This window comes from Malania oleifera, chromosome 3, assembly GCF_029873635.1.
Source record: "Malania oleifera isolate guangnan ecotype guangnan chromosome 3, ASM2987363v1, whole genome shotgun sequence".
In the NCBI taxonomy this organism is placed as follows: Eukaryota; Viridiplantae; Streptophyta; class Magnoliopsida; order Santalales; family Ximeniaceae; genus Malania; species Malania oleifera.
In genome coordinates this window covers 82,639,964-82,658,320 of record NC_080419.1, presented here as the reverse complement: position 1 = coordinate 82,658,320, position 18,357 = coordinate 82,639,964, and the positions used below count along the sequence as shown (strand labels likewise).

Below are 18,357 nucleotides of genomic sequence, written 5' to 3'. Positions count from 1 at the left end.
AGAAAATTTATTAAAGACCAACGAAACAAAGATTTTCATCCAAAATATCACAAAAGAAAAATATGGTTCCTTTGTTTCCTAAGAAACATTAAGAAAAAAATATTGGTTAGATCTGAAATATTAGTTAGGCTTGAAATCACTAATAATAAATAATTAAAGAGAAATAAAACTATATATACATATATGTATATATACATATATATATATATATATATATATAAAAAACACTGTCACAAGTATGCTACCTTAGATTTTGAAGAAGCCCCTAAGATCAATGAGGAAAATTATCAATAATGTAAATAAAAATTAGAAAATTAAATATTATTATGTACATTGAAGTTAGACTTAACATCAATGAAGATAACCTACACAAGGAGAATATATATACATACATAACATATATATAACAGAATAAATTCCCTTACTTCCATTTTTGTCAATGAACACATAACATATAGAATCTCCAAGAATCAACTTTCCCATGAAAATTTAAGTCCAAAGATGAAAGATTAAAGAATTTAAAATGGAAATAAATAAATTGGGGAAATCCACAGGCCTTCTTTTTAAAATTATGATAAATACATGTTCCATTTGTTAAAGAATCTTATCACATTAAAATAATAATGAGTGATTCGTGTGAATATGCAGTTCCCTTACATAAGAAATTTTTTTTTTTAAGAAACAAAGAGAAGATTTAATTAGCAGAAATCTGTATTGTGGTTTTGGAGAGCAACGAAGCCCTCTGCCTCTGCCTCTGCTTATATATATAGATGATATATGCATGCGTGGGCATCATGTGTACCACTCTTTTTTTACTTACCAGTGACATGATTGAAAATACTGGGCAAACTTTTTTGAGAGTCAAGTCCAACAACTTTTAGTTGAATTTTTACTACTTTGTTGAGTTAACATGCCATTCCGCTTTCGTTTGAATGCAAGGACTGCGGCATAATGATAGTGGTTACAAAGATCAAAGAGCATAAATAATAAACTATAACTATTAAAAGCAACAATAGATCAATGAATTTGAAGGACACCATTGACCATATGTGTCTGGGGTAGATTTTATTTAGAATAAGCTGGAACAAGCCCATAACAGGATGATAATATCATCATCAATCATCTAAATATCACATCAGTGAAGAAGCATCAAATTAATGGAATTGATTTGACCAGGAAGTTCACTTTCCCTTTTCCTTTTTCTTTCTTTTCTACCACAAATAAGAATAGAATCTGAACTTAACTCAATCCTTAAATGTATGTATATTAATAAAATACTTCCATTTGATTAACATGAAAAGTGAACTGAATATCAAGAGCAAAACATTGAAGGGTGAAATTCAGAAAGTATAATGACAACCAGTGCAGAAGGCACCTGCCCCAAATCATGGATCTCAGGAAGGTATGATGCACCTAACCTTACCTTCACATTTGACGTCCTTGAGACTTGAACATGTAACCTCTAAGTTTGCACGTGCCACCCTATTGTTGGGTCAAGGCTTGCCTCAACTTGCCTCAATTCAATAAGTGTAGTGCATCAAAAAAATCTTCCTGAATAAAATGCTGGTAAAAAGCAGCCAAAAAAGTGACAAATAACTTTGGCAGCTCCCAAGAACCGTCTTTTCCATCCCATATCATTTAAATGAATATTTCGAACATTGCTTGCTCTGCATACTCTGGCGGCATCCTTCCTGCTGAGTGGAGGCATAAAACTCATAATCACAAATCACAATCATAATTGCCTTCCAAATCCCTTCTGCTATTAGTGCAGCCTGTATTTCTTCTTTATATGAAACTGCTCAGACTAACAGAAAGACATTGGCACTGGCTTGAAAGGTGGACTAATTTATTGCTACTACTGCTTACCTGTTGAAGAGAACCAAAGAAATTTTCAACCCATGTCCCTGTTCCACATCTCCTTGTTGAAAAATCAGGGCTCTATAGCAAATGTTTTTCACTAATTCTGAGTTTGTGCAAAGAAGCCAAGTTAAGAAGGCTAATATCTCCTGGATTCCACTAAGTACCTTTTCAATGATGAGATGGGCTAGCTGAAATCTTCTTGAGAAAATTACCATAAATATAACATGCACAGCAGCAAAATATAATTGTCTGTTGCTTGCTTTTATTTTGCCCCAGTTTCTAATAATGACCATTCATATGGCCGAGAAAAAGCTTCTGCTTCCATTTCAGCCAATGATGCTTCAACGGGACAAACAAGAAAGCTCATTAAAGAACTCAGAAATTTGCCAGCAACCTGTTATGTAAATTATAAAACTCCATCTAACTGTACGTCCTTTATCACCTTATCCAACTTCTCAGATAACCCAGCTCTTCTATAGCCGGCAATCAATAAATCATAAGTTGATCTCATAAGCTTGTAAGAATCCTTTACACACTCCAAAAACAATTCTAACCTATCATAAGCTGCTTGCCTGAAATATGAACAGATTATCTTCTCAACATCATCTGCAGATTTGAATGATATTCCGTGCTTCAACATCCTCCCAACAGAATATTCTAAATCATCCAACCTATCTGACAGCGCATACATCCTTATAATTCCATAGTGCACCTGCGACAAGACACCCATGTTTGGATTGGACTTCATTAAATCTTGAAGTAGCTGCTCCATTTCTTCCACTCTCCCAAGTTTAGAGTACAATCCTATAAGCTTCTCAGCCATATGCCCATTAATCTCCCAACCGCCATGCAGCATGAGCTTCAAGAACTCTTTGACTTTGTCATAATTTTTCCTTTCACAAAACACCTTGATCATAATCTCCAATATACGCATGTTAGGGGATATTCCAAATAACATCATTTCTTCATAATATTTATCAGCACCATCAAAATTTTTTGATTTAAAGCAACCTGAAATGAGAGATTCATATGTGTCAAGGTCAGCAGAGAACCCAGCAGCCTTTTTGGCTAAGTATGAAGCTTGCATGGCCTTATCATTTCCCCAGCTTGCATATGCCGAAATGAAAGTATTGTAAGTATCAGAACTTGGTTTATAGCACTCTGAGTTTTCCATGATCTCAAATAAGCTAAGGGCTGTTACTAAATTATGTGATGACAAACAAGCGAAGATCAAGGCATTGAAAACAGCAGAAGTTGGTGCGATTCCATAAGCTTCCATTGACACAAAGGCATGCATTGCAAGTGGGACATTTTGGATTTTCCCACAAAGAGATATCAATTCAGTGAAATGATTGTGATCTCTCTCATTGTCTTTAAGCATTTTCTCTAATCTCCATTCCAAGGCCTGACCGATCACATTATGCAAGTTGTGTACAACTCTATCAGAAAAGATTTTCACTAAATTCACACCATAGAAAAGTAACATGCTCATTCATTTCCAAAATGAAAATATTACATTGCAATTTACAAATTAAACATCTTACGAATTCTTAATTGATTTTTTTTTTCACTATTTTAATTGGTAAGAATTGAATCCAGGGTCTCCATACTCTATCCCTAAGCTGTACCACCTGAGCCAAGCCTCCGGAGTAATTTATATTAAGGATTCGAAGGTGATATATATGGTTGATCAATGGTAAGTTTTTTCTCTCTCTTTGCTTTTCCCTTTTTTGCACACAAATAATCAATTAGAAATTAATCCCTTAAATATAATGAGTACTATGATACTATCATCAAATCCTTAAAAATATATAGAGAGGGATTTTGGGTTTGTTGCATTTCCAATTATATGTTAATAATTTAGTATCCCTTATTCATACATTGACCCCGGCAACGGAAAGATGAAATTTGCCTTAAAAATAAAAATATTAACTAAAGGTTCTGTTTAAATGCCCAGAAAACCAAGTCCTGCGTATCTGCCCCATTTAGTTCCTAAGAAAACAGGAGAAAAAACAACCTACCTCACCTAAACTATTATACAAGGTTTCCATTTTTCTTTTCCTCTGTTTACCCTAACAACTCTATAAAGCGACTGAGAAAGAAGCAAAATAGAAAAGGACACCAGTAATTACCAGCCGAGCTTTTTCAGGAGAGGAAGATCCGAGGGCAGTGACAAGGGAATCCCACGATAATTCGGAGCTTTTCAGGGTCAGATTCTCCTCTGCATCTAATACTGTCCTGATGCGTGAATTTGGTTCTTGGAGCAATCTGGTAAGCAGAGAACTAGGAACTGCCGAGCTGTGGCAGACTAGAAGTTTATGTCTACAGGAAATTAGCAGAAACTGGGGCCTTAAGCCCCTTCTAGCGGCTGCTAAAACCCTCCAGACCAGTGCCATTTCTTTTCCCCTCTCTGTCTCTCTCTCTCCCTCCCGGCATAGAGCGGAGCGGAGGGATTAGGCTTTATTAGTTTTGGCCCTGTGGCTCGTGGAGAAGTAACTTCAGAAGAGAAGCGGGTTTAACACAATCGTACTTACCAACTTGTTATTTCAATCCAATTAGATCCCTATACTTTAAATTTTCTTAGAAATTTAATTATGGAAGTTATTAAATTTGTTCAATATCATAAAATAAAAAAAAATGTTGTTGGGAAAAGAAGAAGAAATGTCAAGCTAACATCCTAATCAGAATCCACTATCACTTTGACATATCTACTTGAAAAATAACAAATAACAAAAACAAGATTTAGCACGAAAGTTTATTGGTTCAATGAATTCTAAATGTTTGAAATCCTCTTGCGATTTTAGGCGCCTTTCCTGTCTTTCACCTCTTGTTTTCTTGCAATTTTTATCACCGAAAAATGAAAACCTTAGGTCAATAGAGGAAAATATAACAACCGAAATGATATGCCTAGTTCGAACACTAGGAGCCACTCATCATATACTATCTTTCAATATACTAGCTTCCATAAGGATATCATGAACTAATGTTTATCCTAGAAAGAGATTCCTTGGATGTAGAAATTATGGTGTAATCTGAATCTTATTAAACAATTTCAGTGTTATATATATATAGAGGTTAAATGTGTCTTTGTTTTAATATTTGCTATATAGGTGGGTAGATCATGTTAAAAATAAAATCATACCGAAAACATAAATTATTCTAGATGCAAACATCTTAGAACGGTATCCCAAAAATCCTAGGATCTACATCATGCTAGATCGTTAAGGTTTATGAATTCGAGTAAAGTACCTTGATCCATTGAGAACGGTTGTCTGCTGTTGCGGAAATCCAACGACATCCTACGATGACGACCGATCAAGACTAGATGAACGCTAGCACGAAGAGGTGGTTTGTGATCTTCCTCAACCAAATTACCTTAGTTCCTCTATGGGATTGTCGTTTCTCTTCCATATGGGGAGAAGAGAGACTATGTGATTTGGTATATTGGGGACTAAAACCAAAAGGGTCTTTATATAGGGTTCCCATAATCCCCTAAAAATGGTATCTACCCATTTTAATCCATCCCAATTTGAGTAATTTATGAGCTTTCCAAATAAAACAGATCACATAATCTTAGCCCATATTAAATAGCCAATATATGATTAATTAAGAAAAATATGTTGCCCAATATAGGAAAGATTTCCTAACAATCTTCCACTTAGGCTACATATCATTTGTGAAACAATTATATCACAAAATTCTTTAGGTGCGCATCTGTTAGCTATTTATCCTTAAACTTCTCCTTAAACAATTTGGACCATTTCATATATTAGTAATGGAACCACCACGACTTTTGTCTTAATATAGTCGTGACTAAACCACGATCATTACCATAATAATACACTCAATGACATAGATCAAATATGGATGAGTAGCATGAAATTTACATGCAATGTGATCTCACACATGCCTATTTCCAATTGGTCCTTCTTCAATTTCTTAGTGAGGTCAATCCAAAATCTTTAATGCAATGAGAACATTGCACATAGAAAAACATAAGCAAGCTCAAAAATAGAATCATAAACCATCAAACTTTATTCTACAGAAAAAACTGAATAATCCAATGCCCAAAGTAAGACATAGAACATGAAAAATGACTCCCACTAAACCAAGATATTATCAAAGATAAGACCCATATGAGCAGTGTGCTCATGAAAGGCCTTAGGTGTTAAGCCCTTGGTTAATGGGTCAGCCATCATAGATTTCGTTCCTATATATTTTATGGAAATTTGTCTATTCTGAACTTTCTCCTTAACAACTAGAAACTTGATGTCTATAAACTTTGATTTCGTCGAGCTCCTGTTGTTATTGGAGTAAAGCACGGCCGAGTTATTATCATAGTAAATCTTTAATGGTCTGTTAATGCTATCTATCACACGCAGTCCTGTGACAAAGTTTTGTAGCCATATCCCGTGGTTGGACGCCTCGTAACAAGCAATGAACTCCGCAACCATGGTTGAAGGAGCTATGAGAGTTTGCTTAGAAGACTTCCATGAGACAGCTCCTCCAGCCAACATAAATATGTAGCCTGAAGTGGAGCGTTTGCTATCCTGGCATCCCGCAAAATCTGAGTCAGAGAACCTGATGACCTCTAAATTGTCTGATCTCCGATAAGTGAGATATAGTCTTTTGTTCTTCTCAAATAACACATCACGCGTTTTGTCGCCTTCCAATGCTGCATGCATGGATTACTCAAAAACTTGCCTAAGACTCCCACTATAAATGCTATATCGAGATGAGTACAAACTTGAGCGTACATTAGACTCCCTACTACCAATGCATAGGGAATCTTATGCATCTCTTTCCTTTCAAGATCATTATTGGGGCACTATTTGAGACTAAACTTGTCTCCTTTAGCCACGAGCGTGTCTCCTGGTTTACAATCTTACATGTCGAATCTACTCAAAACCTTATCGATATAGCTCTTTTGTGACAACCCAAGGATATCTCGAGAATGATCTCTCAGTATTTGAATACCTAATACAAAAAAGGCGTCACCAAGATCTTTTATTTCGAATTTCTTCATTAGAAATTTCTTAGTTTCGTGCAGTAAGCCTATATCGTTGTTGGCAAGAAGAATGTGATCGACATATAACACTATAAAAATATATTTACTCCCATTGAACTTGTGATATACACAATCATCAACTACATTCGCCTCAAAACCATACAAGGTGATGACTTGATGGAACTTTTGATACCATTGACGAGAAGCTTGTTTGGGACCATAGATGGATTTCTTTAATTTACAAACCACAGACTTTGAATCTCTCAATATAAAGTTTTTCGGTTGTACCATATAAATCGTCTCATCAATGTATCCATTGAGAAACGTAGTCTTGACATCCATCTGATGCAGCTCTAGATCAAAATGAGCCACCAATGCCATTATAGTTCTAAAAGAGTCTTTCGAAGATACCGGAGATAAAGTCTCTTCGTAGTCTATGCCTTTCTTCTGAGTATAGCCTTTGGCGACTAGACGTGCCTTATATCTCTCGAAATTACCCTTTGAATCCCTCTTGGTTTTAAATATCCATTTGCAACCAAAGAGCTTCACACCTTTAGGCAATTCGATGAGATCCCAAACGTCATTTTCCTTCATAGACTTCATCTCATCCTTCATGGCATCAATCCACTTTTGAGAGTTAGAACTATTCATGGCTTGACATAGGTTGATCGGGTCATCCTCTGTTAAACCAATGGCATCCTCATGTTCTTGTAGAAACATGATATAATCATCCGGAATTGCATTTCTCCTCTCTATAGTGGATCTCCTTAATGGAAAATCTTGGGGTGGTAGTTTTTAAGGTTGTTGAGTTTGTTCTATAGGTGGTGCTTGAGGAAGAATCTCATTGTTGTCTTGCTTGGGAACAATGTCATGAACATTGTTCTCTAATATTGAAACTATGTCTTGAACAATAATAGGTATAGAAACCTGATCACCGTAGATAACAAATTCTTCTTCAAAGACAACTTTCCTTATGTTTTCTTCTCCCCCAAACTTAACTTCCTCAAGGAATCTTGCATTTCTTGTTTCAAAAAGAATCTTGACATGGGATTATAAAACTTAAAGCCCCGAGAGCGTTTAGTGTAACCAACAAAATAGCAACTTACCATCCTTGGGTCTAGTTTCCTTTCATGCGGCTTATAAGGTCATGCCTCAGCTAGACAACTCCATATGTGCAAGTGCCTAATGCTTGGCCTTTTTCTAGTCCAAAGCTCATAGGGGGTTTTGGCAACAACTTTGCTTGGTACCCGGTTAAGAATGTATATTGCGGTCTTTAAAGCTTCTCCCCAAAGTGACTTTGGTAAGGAGGAATGACTGATCATACTCCTTACCATATCCTTAAAAGTTATGTTTCATCGTTCTGCAACACCATTCATGCTGGGTTTACCTGGCATAGTATATTGCGAAACAATTCCATATTTTTTGAGGAAAATGGCGAAGGGTCCTAGATGTTGTTCCCCTGATCCGTCATTCCTCTCGTAGTACTCACCACCACGATCTAATTTGATAGCCTTAATTTTATTTCCAAGTTGAAGTTCAACTTCGGCTTTGAAAGACTTGAAAACGTCTAAGGATTGCGACTTTTTATGTATTAAATATAGGTAACCGAACCTTGAGTAATCGTCTATGAACATAATAAAGTACTTTTGTCCATTCCATGAAGTCGTAGGGAATGGACGACATATATCAATATGTATAAGTTCTAAGACATCTGTAGCTCTCCCGGCACCTAATTTTCTCACGTTTGTTTGTTTCCCCTTGATGCACTCTACACAAACTTGAAAGTATGTTAAATCTAGGGGTTCAAGAATTTCGTCTGAGGCAATCCTCTAAATTCTCTACTTAGAGATATGACCTATGTAAAGACTCGAAAAATTTAAATTATGAAATTAATTAACGAAAGGAGAAAAGAAGGGGGGAAAAAAGAGAATTTTAAAAGAGAATCTACAGGGCTTTGTCAACAAGTGCCCTGAGCTCGTCGACGAACTGCCTTCTTTGATCTGTCGACGAGGACATGTGTCTCATCAACGAAGAGATACAAAGAGTAGGGTTTCAGAACATTCGGGTTCAACGACGAGGTTCATGGGTTCGTCGACGAACTCCCTTCTTCGGTTTGTTGACAAGTCCACGTGTCTCATCGACGAAACCATGTGGACAACTACCCATATATAGCCGAAAATTACATTTTCAGCAAGAAATTCATTCTTCTTTCTATTTCTATCTCTATATTTTGGTTTCTCCACCTTCTCTCTACGATTTCGGCCCCGATTTACCCCGTTTCGACGATCAGAAGTTACCATGATGATCCTGGGGTAATTCTATACAAGATTACCATAGCAGATTGTTGGTTTGGAATTCTTTGGCATCATCCCAAAATTAGGGTAAGTGAGTTATTTTAAGGTTTATATGGTTATTAGGTATTTATGGACCCAAGAAATATGTTAGATGTTAATATACTGGAGTTTGAGTTGATTAAATTGGGGTTGATGTGAAATACAGGGTTTGGTACAAACACTGTAGACATGAGCTAAGGATTTCAGTAGGTGTTTCCTCAAGAACTCAGGTAAAAAGTTGATAAATAATTAATAGTTCAAATTTTCATGGATAAAATGGGATATGTGAGCCTGGGGAAAATGCGAGTATAGTTAATGTTCTGAGTTTGAGTTGAGTAAATTAGGAAATATACATCATTTTAGGATTTTGAGTTTGGTACGTCGGGGGCATGCATAAGGATAGAGTTGGAGTCACACCACTTAGTCAGTTAGGAAAGGAAAATATGTTATGCCAGTTATTTTAGGAATTATTACCAATAAAATATATGTATTTTTGGAATAAGATTCTGGATGGTTCAAGGTATGAAATTATGTGTTTTCAGGAAAATTCCACAGATTATAAATTATCTTTATATATAGAAAAAAATATAGACTTCAGTACATGCATTTAATTTTTTTAATTGTGTGGCATAAGAAAATATTAGTTCAGAACAGAGTTTACACATCTTTTATTGTATCATGATTTACAGTATATATATATATATATATATATATATCTGTGTGTGTGTGTGTGTGTGTGTGTGTGTGTGTGTGGCGTGAGAAAATATTAGTTCAGAACAGAGTTTGCACAACTTTTATAGTTTCATGATTTACAGTATATATATACATATATATATATATATATATATATTCAGAAAGATGTTTTATAGTTTTCATAGTATCATGATATTTAGATTATAGATTCAGATTTCAGAACCATAACATACAGATATTACAGTTTATATAGATCAGTTTATTACATCGTTATAGTTAACATAGTTTATTATAGAATCATGGTAAAATAGTAATATATATATATATATATATATATATATCAATATTATATAGTATCAAACCCTAATGGACCAGATTAGATTACAGAGCACGGTACCGTAGGTATTACAGTTCAGAGTGCAACCACACATCTCAAATAGAGTGTGGAATTTATGAGTAGTCGATTATGCTCTTGGAGAGACAAAGACTCCCTGGTAATCCAGGTTGAGGCAGCTTATTTGACAACAAAGGGTCTCAGTTGACTTATCCTGGTAGGCCATCTAGTGTTAAGTCCAACCTACGGGCCGCACAATCTTGTCATGAGAGGTTAAATCATGACACACAGTTATCCATCTAGGGAAGTTTTCTGTAACAACCCAAAATTTTCATACTATTTATTATTTTATTTTTATTTTATTAACAATGTCAAGCTATATAACATAACTCTAATATCTTGTATATATATACATATCATCATCACGGGCCCAGGGGTTGCCGTGGTAACCAGTGCATTTCATATATACTACCTATACAGCGGAAAACGAAAGTATTAAAACCATATCCCAAAATACATAATACAAGAGTACTACAGAACCACCCATATTTACATATACATATACAATCTTTTCCCAAAAATCCCAAAATGCTGAGGGCTCTATTACTCAGCCCAAAACTCACCCCACTACTATGTCGACTCAGCCGCCTCCTCTATCTCTGAGTCGACCCTGTATGTCTCTTTTGGTTACCTGAAATGTTTATATCGTTGGGGTGAGACACCTCTCAGTGAGGAGTAACATGTTATTACCAGTGTGTGACATATGAGTTTATACGCAAAACATAACCTTTAATTAAAATTATAAATGAGATATCATGTAAAGTATCTGTACTATAACCCACATCTATGTCATTTAAAATATAGTAATTCTGAGTTAATTATTTAAACATACTTCTATCTATAATATATAATCTCTATTTTTTGTGAATATTGTATATGTATATAGTTATGAAAACTTCCCTGTATGGTTCCACTATTATACTGTATAGCTATGGTACCATACTCTATAAACTGCTCTATTCCATCAAGGTCTGATACTATGTATTACTATTTCTATATATTATCTATGTGTTTTACCATGATTCTACATCAATTGTATTAACCATGATTCTATAATTCTTTGTATCAACCATGACGCTATAACAACTGTATATTTGTATAAACTGTATTTCTGTGTGTCATGGTTCTATAATCTGTATATCATGGTTTCGTAAAATACTATATATTCGTAATTCTGCAAAATACTATATATTCATGGTTCTGTATGATCGTGTAAACTATAATTTTGTAAGACACTATACAGCCATAGCTTTGTAAATAAAACTGTAAAATATGTATATCATAAATCTATAAAAAAATAAAAAAAACTCTGTAATATTCCAGCATTTCTCATGCCATACAGTTAAATACAACTCATTAAATATAATCTGTAAAACTATATAATTTCCATGCTTTGATTATTTCAAAAATCATACTCTGAAACTCATAATCAAATACTATGTTTTATTGGTAAAATTCCTAATTTAACTAGCATAACATATTTCCTTTACCTAGCTAACTGTACTCATTTACTGACTTCTAACTCACGCCTACAACATTCATGATTCCAAAACCCTGAAATAATGTACATTTTGTAATTCAGTCAACCCAAACTCAGAATAATAATTATACTCGCCTTTTCTCCAGACTCACATATTTCTTTTATTCATAAAATTCTAAACTACTTATTATTTATCAATGTCACTTGAGTTCCTAAGAAAACACTCGTTGGGATCCTCAACCCATGTCTGTGGTGTTTGCAAACCTAAACCCTAAAATCACAATACCCTAATTTAATCAACTCAAACTTTAGTATATTTTTATCTAACCTAAAATCTGGGTTCAGAAAGGCCTACTAACCATATAAACCCTAAAATAATCCACTTACCCAGATTTTGGGAAGGTGCCTAAACTTCTCAAACCAAAATTTTGCTCTGCCTAAGTTATAAAGAATCTCCTTGGGATCATCGTGGTAACTTCTGATCATCGAAACGGGGAAAAACGGGGCCGAAAACTTAGAGAGAAGGTGAGAGAATCGGATTTTTAGATAGAAAAATAGAGAAAAGAACAATTCTCTCGCTGAAATGCAATTTTCGACTATATATAGGCAGTTGTCCACGTGGTGTCATCGATGAGCCACATGTACTCGTCGATGAGCCACGTGTACTCGTTGACGAGCCACGTGTAATCGTCCCCGAAATTCACCAATTGATACTAAACTCACTCTACCTTATGCCAGAGGCCTATAGAAAAGTCGGTAACTACCCATAAAGCAGCTTCGGCCCGAATTTATTACCTACCCTCACTTACGGCAGAGGAATACCGTGATTACAATATAAAGCTTTGGAAGCTTATAATATACATACAAAACTCTCCTGAAGATCATATCTACTTACTAAACACACTAACATATACACATTCACTTACCTGACCAGCTTATTTGTCTCTGAACAACTGAGGATACTTCTAACGTATCTCAGTTTCTAACTCCCATGAAGCTTCTTCCACTGTATGGTTACCCCATAATACCTTCACGCCTACGACGTTCATGATTCCAAAACCCTGAAATAATGTACATTTCCTAATTCATTCAACCCAAACTCAGAATAATAATTATACTCGCCTTTTCTCCAGGCTCACATATTTTTTTTATCCATAAAATTCTTAATTACTTATTATTTATCAATGTTACCTGAGTTCCTAAGAAAACAACCGCTGGAATCCTCAACTCATGCCTGTGGTGTTTGGAAACCCAAACCCTGAAATCACAACACCCTAATTTAATCAACTCAAACTTCAGTATATTTTTATCTAGCCCAAAATCTGGGTTTAGAAAGGCCTACTAACCATATAAACCCTAAAATAATCCACTTACCCTGATTTTTGGGATGGTGCCTAAACTTCTTAAACCAAAATTTTGTTCCCAGTAAATTGTAAAGAATCTCCCTGGGATCATTGTGGTAACTTTTGATCGTCGAACCGGGGAAAAACAGGACCAGAAACTTAGAGGAAAGGTGAGAGAACCAGATTTTTAGAGAGAGAAATAGAGAAAAGAATAATTCTCTCGTTGAAATGCAATTTCCAAATATATATAGGCAGTTGTCCACCTGGCTTTGTTGACGAGCCACGTGTACTCGTCAATGAACTAAAGAAGGGAGTTCGTCAATGAAGGTGATGAGCTCATCGACAAACCAAAGGGTCTGAATTTCCCCCTCTCGATATCTCTTCATCGATGAGACACTGAAACTCATCCACAAACCATACAAGGGAGTTCATCGACGAACCTTGCTTTGTCCCTTTTGAATTTTCCTTTCTCTCTATTATTTAATTGCTATTATTTTGCGAGTCTCTACATTTTCACAGTTTGTATATAGATTTTCAAAAAACAAAAAGTATATATTTATAGTAGCTAAAAGTATGCTTATGCAGAAAGTTAATAAATAATTGTACTTTAAGTGACATAGTTGTGAGTTATGATGTATTTTATCTTTATATGTTATCTGAGTTATAGCCTAATATATATATATATATATATATTGCTCACATTGACTCATTTTCCACACACTAGTAATAACATTTCGTCTTACTAAGAGTTGTCTCATCCCAGTATTTATAAACATTTTAAGTGAACTAGTTAGATGAGCAGATCAGGCTCGGAGATAGAGGAGACCTTTGTACTGCCTAGTCTATAGGGTAAATGTTTTTAGGAGATGTATTTTTTAGTAGATCCTAGGAGATCTAGTGGAGGAGTTTTGGGGAGATGTGTATGTATGTTTTGAAAAATACTGAAGCTCTGGTATTGTAATTATGGTTATATAATTTTATGTTTTCCGTTGTGTAAGTGTCTTATTTTATGAACAAGAATTCTCGGTGCCTACTTTGGGGCTGAGACGTTGTGGTAGATTTTATTAGGGGTGTCTAAGTAATATAATTTTTACAGTCTATATATATATATATATATATATATATATATATATATATATATAATGATATGAATTTTTGGGTTGTTACAGTTTTGGTATCAGAGCCTAGGTTGCTAGGTTTTGTAGACTTTAGTATACAACGAAAAAGATACCAGAGTATAGGAATAGATCAGGAATTTAGTGAGTCAATGCTGGGGAAATTAAGATGAGTATTTAGGGTTTTGTTCCATGATTGGGGAGTAGGATTTTCTTAGTGATTTCTGTGTCTTTCCTGGAGTGACGATTTCAGGAAAGTCATAATAAACTATTGTCAGGTTGTGTTTCTTAATTGTTGGACTGAATTTTAAAGTGAGAATAAGAATGTTAGGCTAATTGATGATATGATATTTCAGTTAGATAAATATGTTAGTTATGTTATGAAGATAGGGTCCTCGGACTATGGCTATTTTCTTTTCAAAATGGACCCTGGGAACAGTAGCATGAATGCTGGAAGTAGTGGCAACGTAAGGGCTTTCAGCATGGGTGGCAGTGACTCTGAACAGATGATGTGTAGTGTAGGCCAACAGGTGATGGTAGGTATTGTGCGGAACTTTAGGGGACAGAACTACCTACTAGCTAACCCAGGCTGCTCTATCGAGCAATTTACTTGTATGAATCGCTCGACTTTTATAGAAGGAGCCGATGCAATCGTTGTGAAGGAATGGATCCAAGAGATGGAGGGTATATTGACAAGTCTCCGCTATGCAGACGAGCATAAGGCTTTGTATGCTATTTTTAAAATGACTAAGGAGGCCAAGCGTTGGTGGATGTCGATGAAGCTACTCGAAGAACAAAGGCCAGATTCAACAACCCTAACATGGAACCATTTTAAAGAAATTTTCTATGATTGATACATTCACACTCCCACCAGAGATGCCCAAGTAGAGGAGTTTATGAACTTGAACCAGAGGAAGAGGCCTATACCTCCTAGATTTCAGGCAGGTATCAGTCAGGGGCCTTGGAGAAGGCATACGGGCAGTGGAGTTCAGAGATAAGGAATGGGAGATCGGGCTAAATAGGGTAATCCAACATGCCCTCCTTGTCCAAGGTGTTACCGGAGACATTCAGAAGAATGCCGAGTTGGAAGGAATGTTTGTTACTGGTGCAGTAGACCCGGTCACATCGCACGAACCAGTTGAGCGTCACTCAAATACACTTGCTATAGACCAGTTCTTGGGAAACATCCAGGCACCCTGTGGAGGCCAGCAAAGGAACACAGCCCCAATGAGGGTTTATGCATTGACACTAGGAGATGCCGATGCTGCAGGTGACATTGTGATAGGTATTCTTATTGCTTAATCATATAAAGCTGTTGTTTTATTTGACTCTGGTGCCACCCACTCTTTCATGTCATTGGGATATGTTAAATTATCTAGGGTTGAGACACAGTTGTTAGATGTTGAGTTGTTAGTAGCCACACCGACTGGATCAATAGTGAGGTGTAGAAAAGTGCTTAAAAACTATCCAGTTTAGGAGAAAATATTACCCGTCGATCTCATGATATTAGACATACAGGGGTTCGATATAATATTGGGTGTGGACTGGCTAGTAGCTAACTACGCCAGCATTGATTGCCATAAAAAAAAGGTGATCTTCAGACCATCGGGAGAGTAGGAATTCAAATTTGTGGGATCGCACATACGTGCCACGCCATAGTTACTGTCGGCTATTCAGGCAAGGAGGCTGCTTCAAGATGGTTGCTAGGGATATGTAGCTTATGTAAAGGAGATGCTAAAGGGAGAATTAAAGCTTTTTGATATTTCAGTAGTCAAAGAATTTCTAAATGTATTTCCAGAAGAGTTACCTGGTTTACCACCAGATCGATAGAATGAGTTTGCCATGGATTTACTTCCAGGGATAGCCCCGATATCTAAGGCACCCTACATGATGGCTCCAACTGAACTGAAAGAATTGAAAGATCAGTTATAGGAGTTGTTGGATAAAGGGTTTATCAAGCCTAGCGTGTTGCCTTAGGGAGTGCCAATTTTATTTGTGAAGAAGAAAGACGGGACTATGAGAATGTGCATCGATTATAGGAAAATAAATGAAGTGACGATCAAGAATAAGCACCCTCTTCTTAGGATCGATGACTTATTTGATCAGCTCTAAGGGACTCAAGTCTACTCCAAGATTGATCTCCGCTCGTGATACCATTAAGGAAAATTAAAGCTGAGGATGTTCCAAAGACAACATTCAGGACCAGGTATAGTCGCTACGAGTTTCTAGTTATGCCATTTGGTCTGATTAATGCACCTATAGCATTTATGGACTTGATGAATCGAGTATTCCATCAGTACTTGGATCAGTTTGTTGTTGTCTTTATTGATGATATACTGGTCTACTTGAAGAGTTTTGAAGAGTATGAAGATCATATGAGACTAGTACTACAGGTACTGAGAGAAAAGAAGCTATACGCTAAGTTCAAGAAATGTGAATTTTGGCTGAGGCAGGTCACTTTCCTCGGATATGTGATCTTCGAGGATGGCATATCAATAGATCCAAGCATGATAGAAACGGTGGTGAATTGGGTGAAACCGAGGAACGTACAGGAGATCAGGAGTTTTTTAGGTCTAGCGGGGTACTACCAGCGCTTTGTGGATGGATTTTATAGATTATCGGGTCCACTAACACGACTCACAAGGAAAAATGTAAAGTTTGAATGGACCGATGATTGTGAATAGAGTTTCCAGGAGTTGAAACAGCGGTTGGTCACTGTAGTGGTATTATCTATTCCATCCGGAGAGGATGGATTTGTTATATATAGTGATGCGTCCCAAAAGGGACTCGGGTGTGTGTTGATGAAGTACGGGAGAGTTATTGCATACGATTCTCGGCAACTTAAGGAGTATGAAAAGAATTACCTAGTACATGATTTAGAGTTGGTTGCAATTGTAAGAACCCGACTCGAGATAGGTGTATTAAATAAATAAGAAAAGAGAAGGAAAATTTAAAAGGTAAAAATCAGCAGGGCTCATTGACGAGGCTTCTTTTTTCATTGACAAAGTCTCTTGTGTCACTTGGCGACGAGATTCAGTAGCTCGCCGTCGAGGAGATATTGAGGGATTTTGGGAAATCTTGAAATCTCAAGCTCGTCGACGAGTCCACCTTGGCATTGATGAACTTCCTTCTGCGGCTCTTCGACGAGGACGCCGTATCGTCGACGAGTCTAACCGGGTCAACCAAGTTATAAATATCTAAATCACTTGCTTAATGAAGAAGAAACTAAAATCCTTTCTCTCTCTCTCTCTAAAACTCGAACACTCTTCCCCTCTCTCTAGGATTTCGGGCTGTCTGTTGCCAGAATCAACGATCCAATGTTACTACGTGGATCAGGAAGAGAATCTTTTTGAGGATAGCGGATTGGATCTTCGTTTTTAGGATTTTCGGGTTTTGACCCAAAATTGAGGTAAGGGTTCGATTTCATTTTCATTTTCATTTTAGTATATCTGTAGAGAATAGTATTGTAAGGAAATATTGTTCTTTGTTGTTTAGGCTTTGGTACCTCAATTTGCTTTTTTGGAGCCATTGAGTTCATGTTTTGGTTTTTTGGTTAAGGTAAGGGGATTCTGTTTATATCAGTTATTTTGAAATTATAATCGGTAAACATTTAGTTTACGAGTGTATGTATGATTTGGTTACTTATTTGGGAAAATATATCGAGTGAAAATATGAGATTTTCAGGTTACTATGTTGGGAAAATTTGGGAGTTTCAGGTATCATCTCTAATTCTGTTGGAAAATCATATGTTGTATAAAATTGTGACACTGAGATGATCGTACCTATATTTGCATTAAATTGTATTTTCGAATTGAAAACGATATGATTTGTTGTATACCAAATAAGGGTGGAATGAACTATTATATGTAAAATGTTTCAGGTTGTGAAATAGCCATGATGGCTAATTACTGTAAGCTAAGAGGTATAAGAACATGAGTTCCAAAATTGTTCAGGGTTTTGTGAAATTTGCCACATCTCAGCTAATTACCATGGGCAAACGCCATATCTCGACTAAATACCGTGGGCGAGAGTGTTCGGCTTTATATCCAAGGGTGTGAAATATCATCTTTGTGTTCTAGTTGGTCACCAATGGGTGTAAGTGGACACCATATTAGCAACGATATCGCTGTG

The 18,357-nt window shown here is 36.1% G+C and overlaps 1 protein-coding gene across 3 annotated transcripts; it reads right to left on the bottom strand.

Moving 5' to 3' along the window:
* Window positions 1-1,239: 1,239 nt before the first annotated feature.
* LOC131150897 (pentatricopeptide repeat-containing protein At2g30780-like) lies at window positions 1,240-4,364 on the bottom strand. Of its 3 annotated transcripts, none has more exons than XR_009135631.1 (3): window positions 3,993-4,358; window positions 1,867-3,265; window positions 1,240-1,694 (listed from the first exon to the last, which is right to left on the bottom strand). XR_009135631.1 is itself a non-coding variant. In XM_058101962.1 (2 exons), exons 1-2 carry the CDS (start codon window positions 4,254-4,256, stop codon window positions 2,267-2,269), a joined length of 1,263 nt encoding a protein of 420 aa, XP_057957945.1. In that variant the 5' UTR covers window positions 4,257-4,364; the 3' UTR covers window positions 1,240-2,266. The 3 variants fall into 3 exon arrangements, 1 of the variants encoding a protein (XP_057957945.1); XR_009135632.1 differs by having other exon boundaries at window positions 1,240-1,691; XM_058101962.1 differs by having other exon boundaries at window positions 1,240-3,265; window positions 3,993-4,364.
* Window positions 4,365-18,357: the final 13,993 nt, after the last annotated feature.

Bases quoted from the DNA above. Each gene is read 5' to 3' on its own strand.
- LOC131150897 (XM_058101962.1), bottom strand. From the start codon at position 4,256: ATGGCACTGGTCTGGAGGGTTTTAGCAGCCGCTAGAAGGGGCTTAAGG. The intron at 3,266-3,992 runs GTAATTACTGGT...GTGATCGGTCAG, and splicing joins CTCCTGAAAAAGCTCGGCTG to GCCTTGGAATGGAGATTAGA.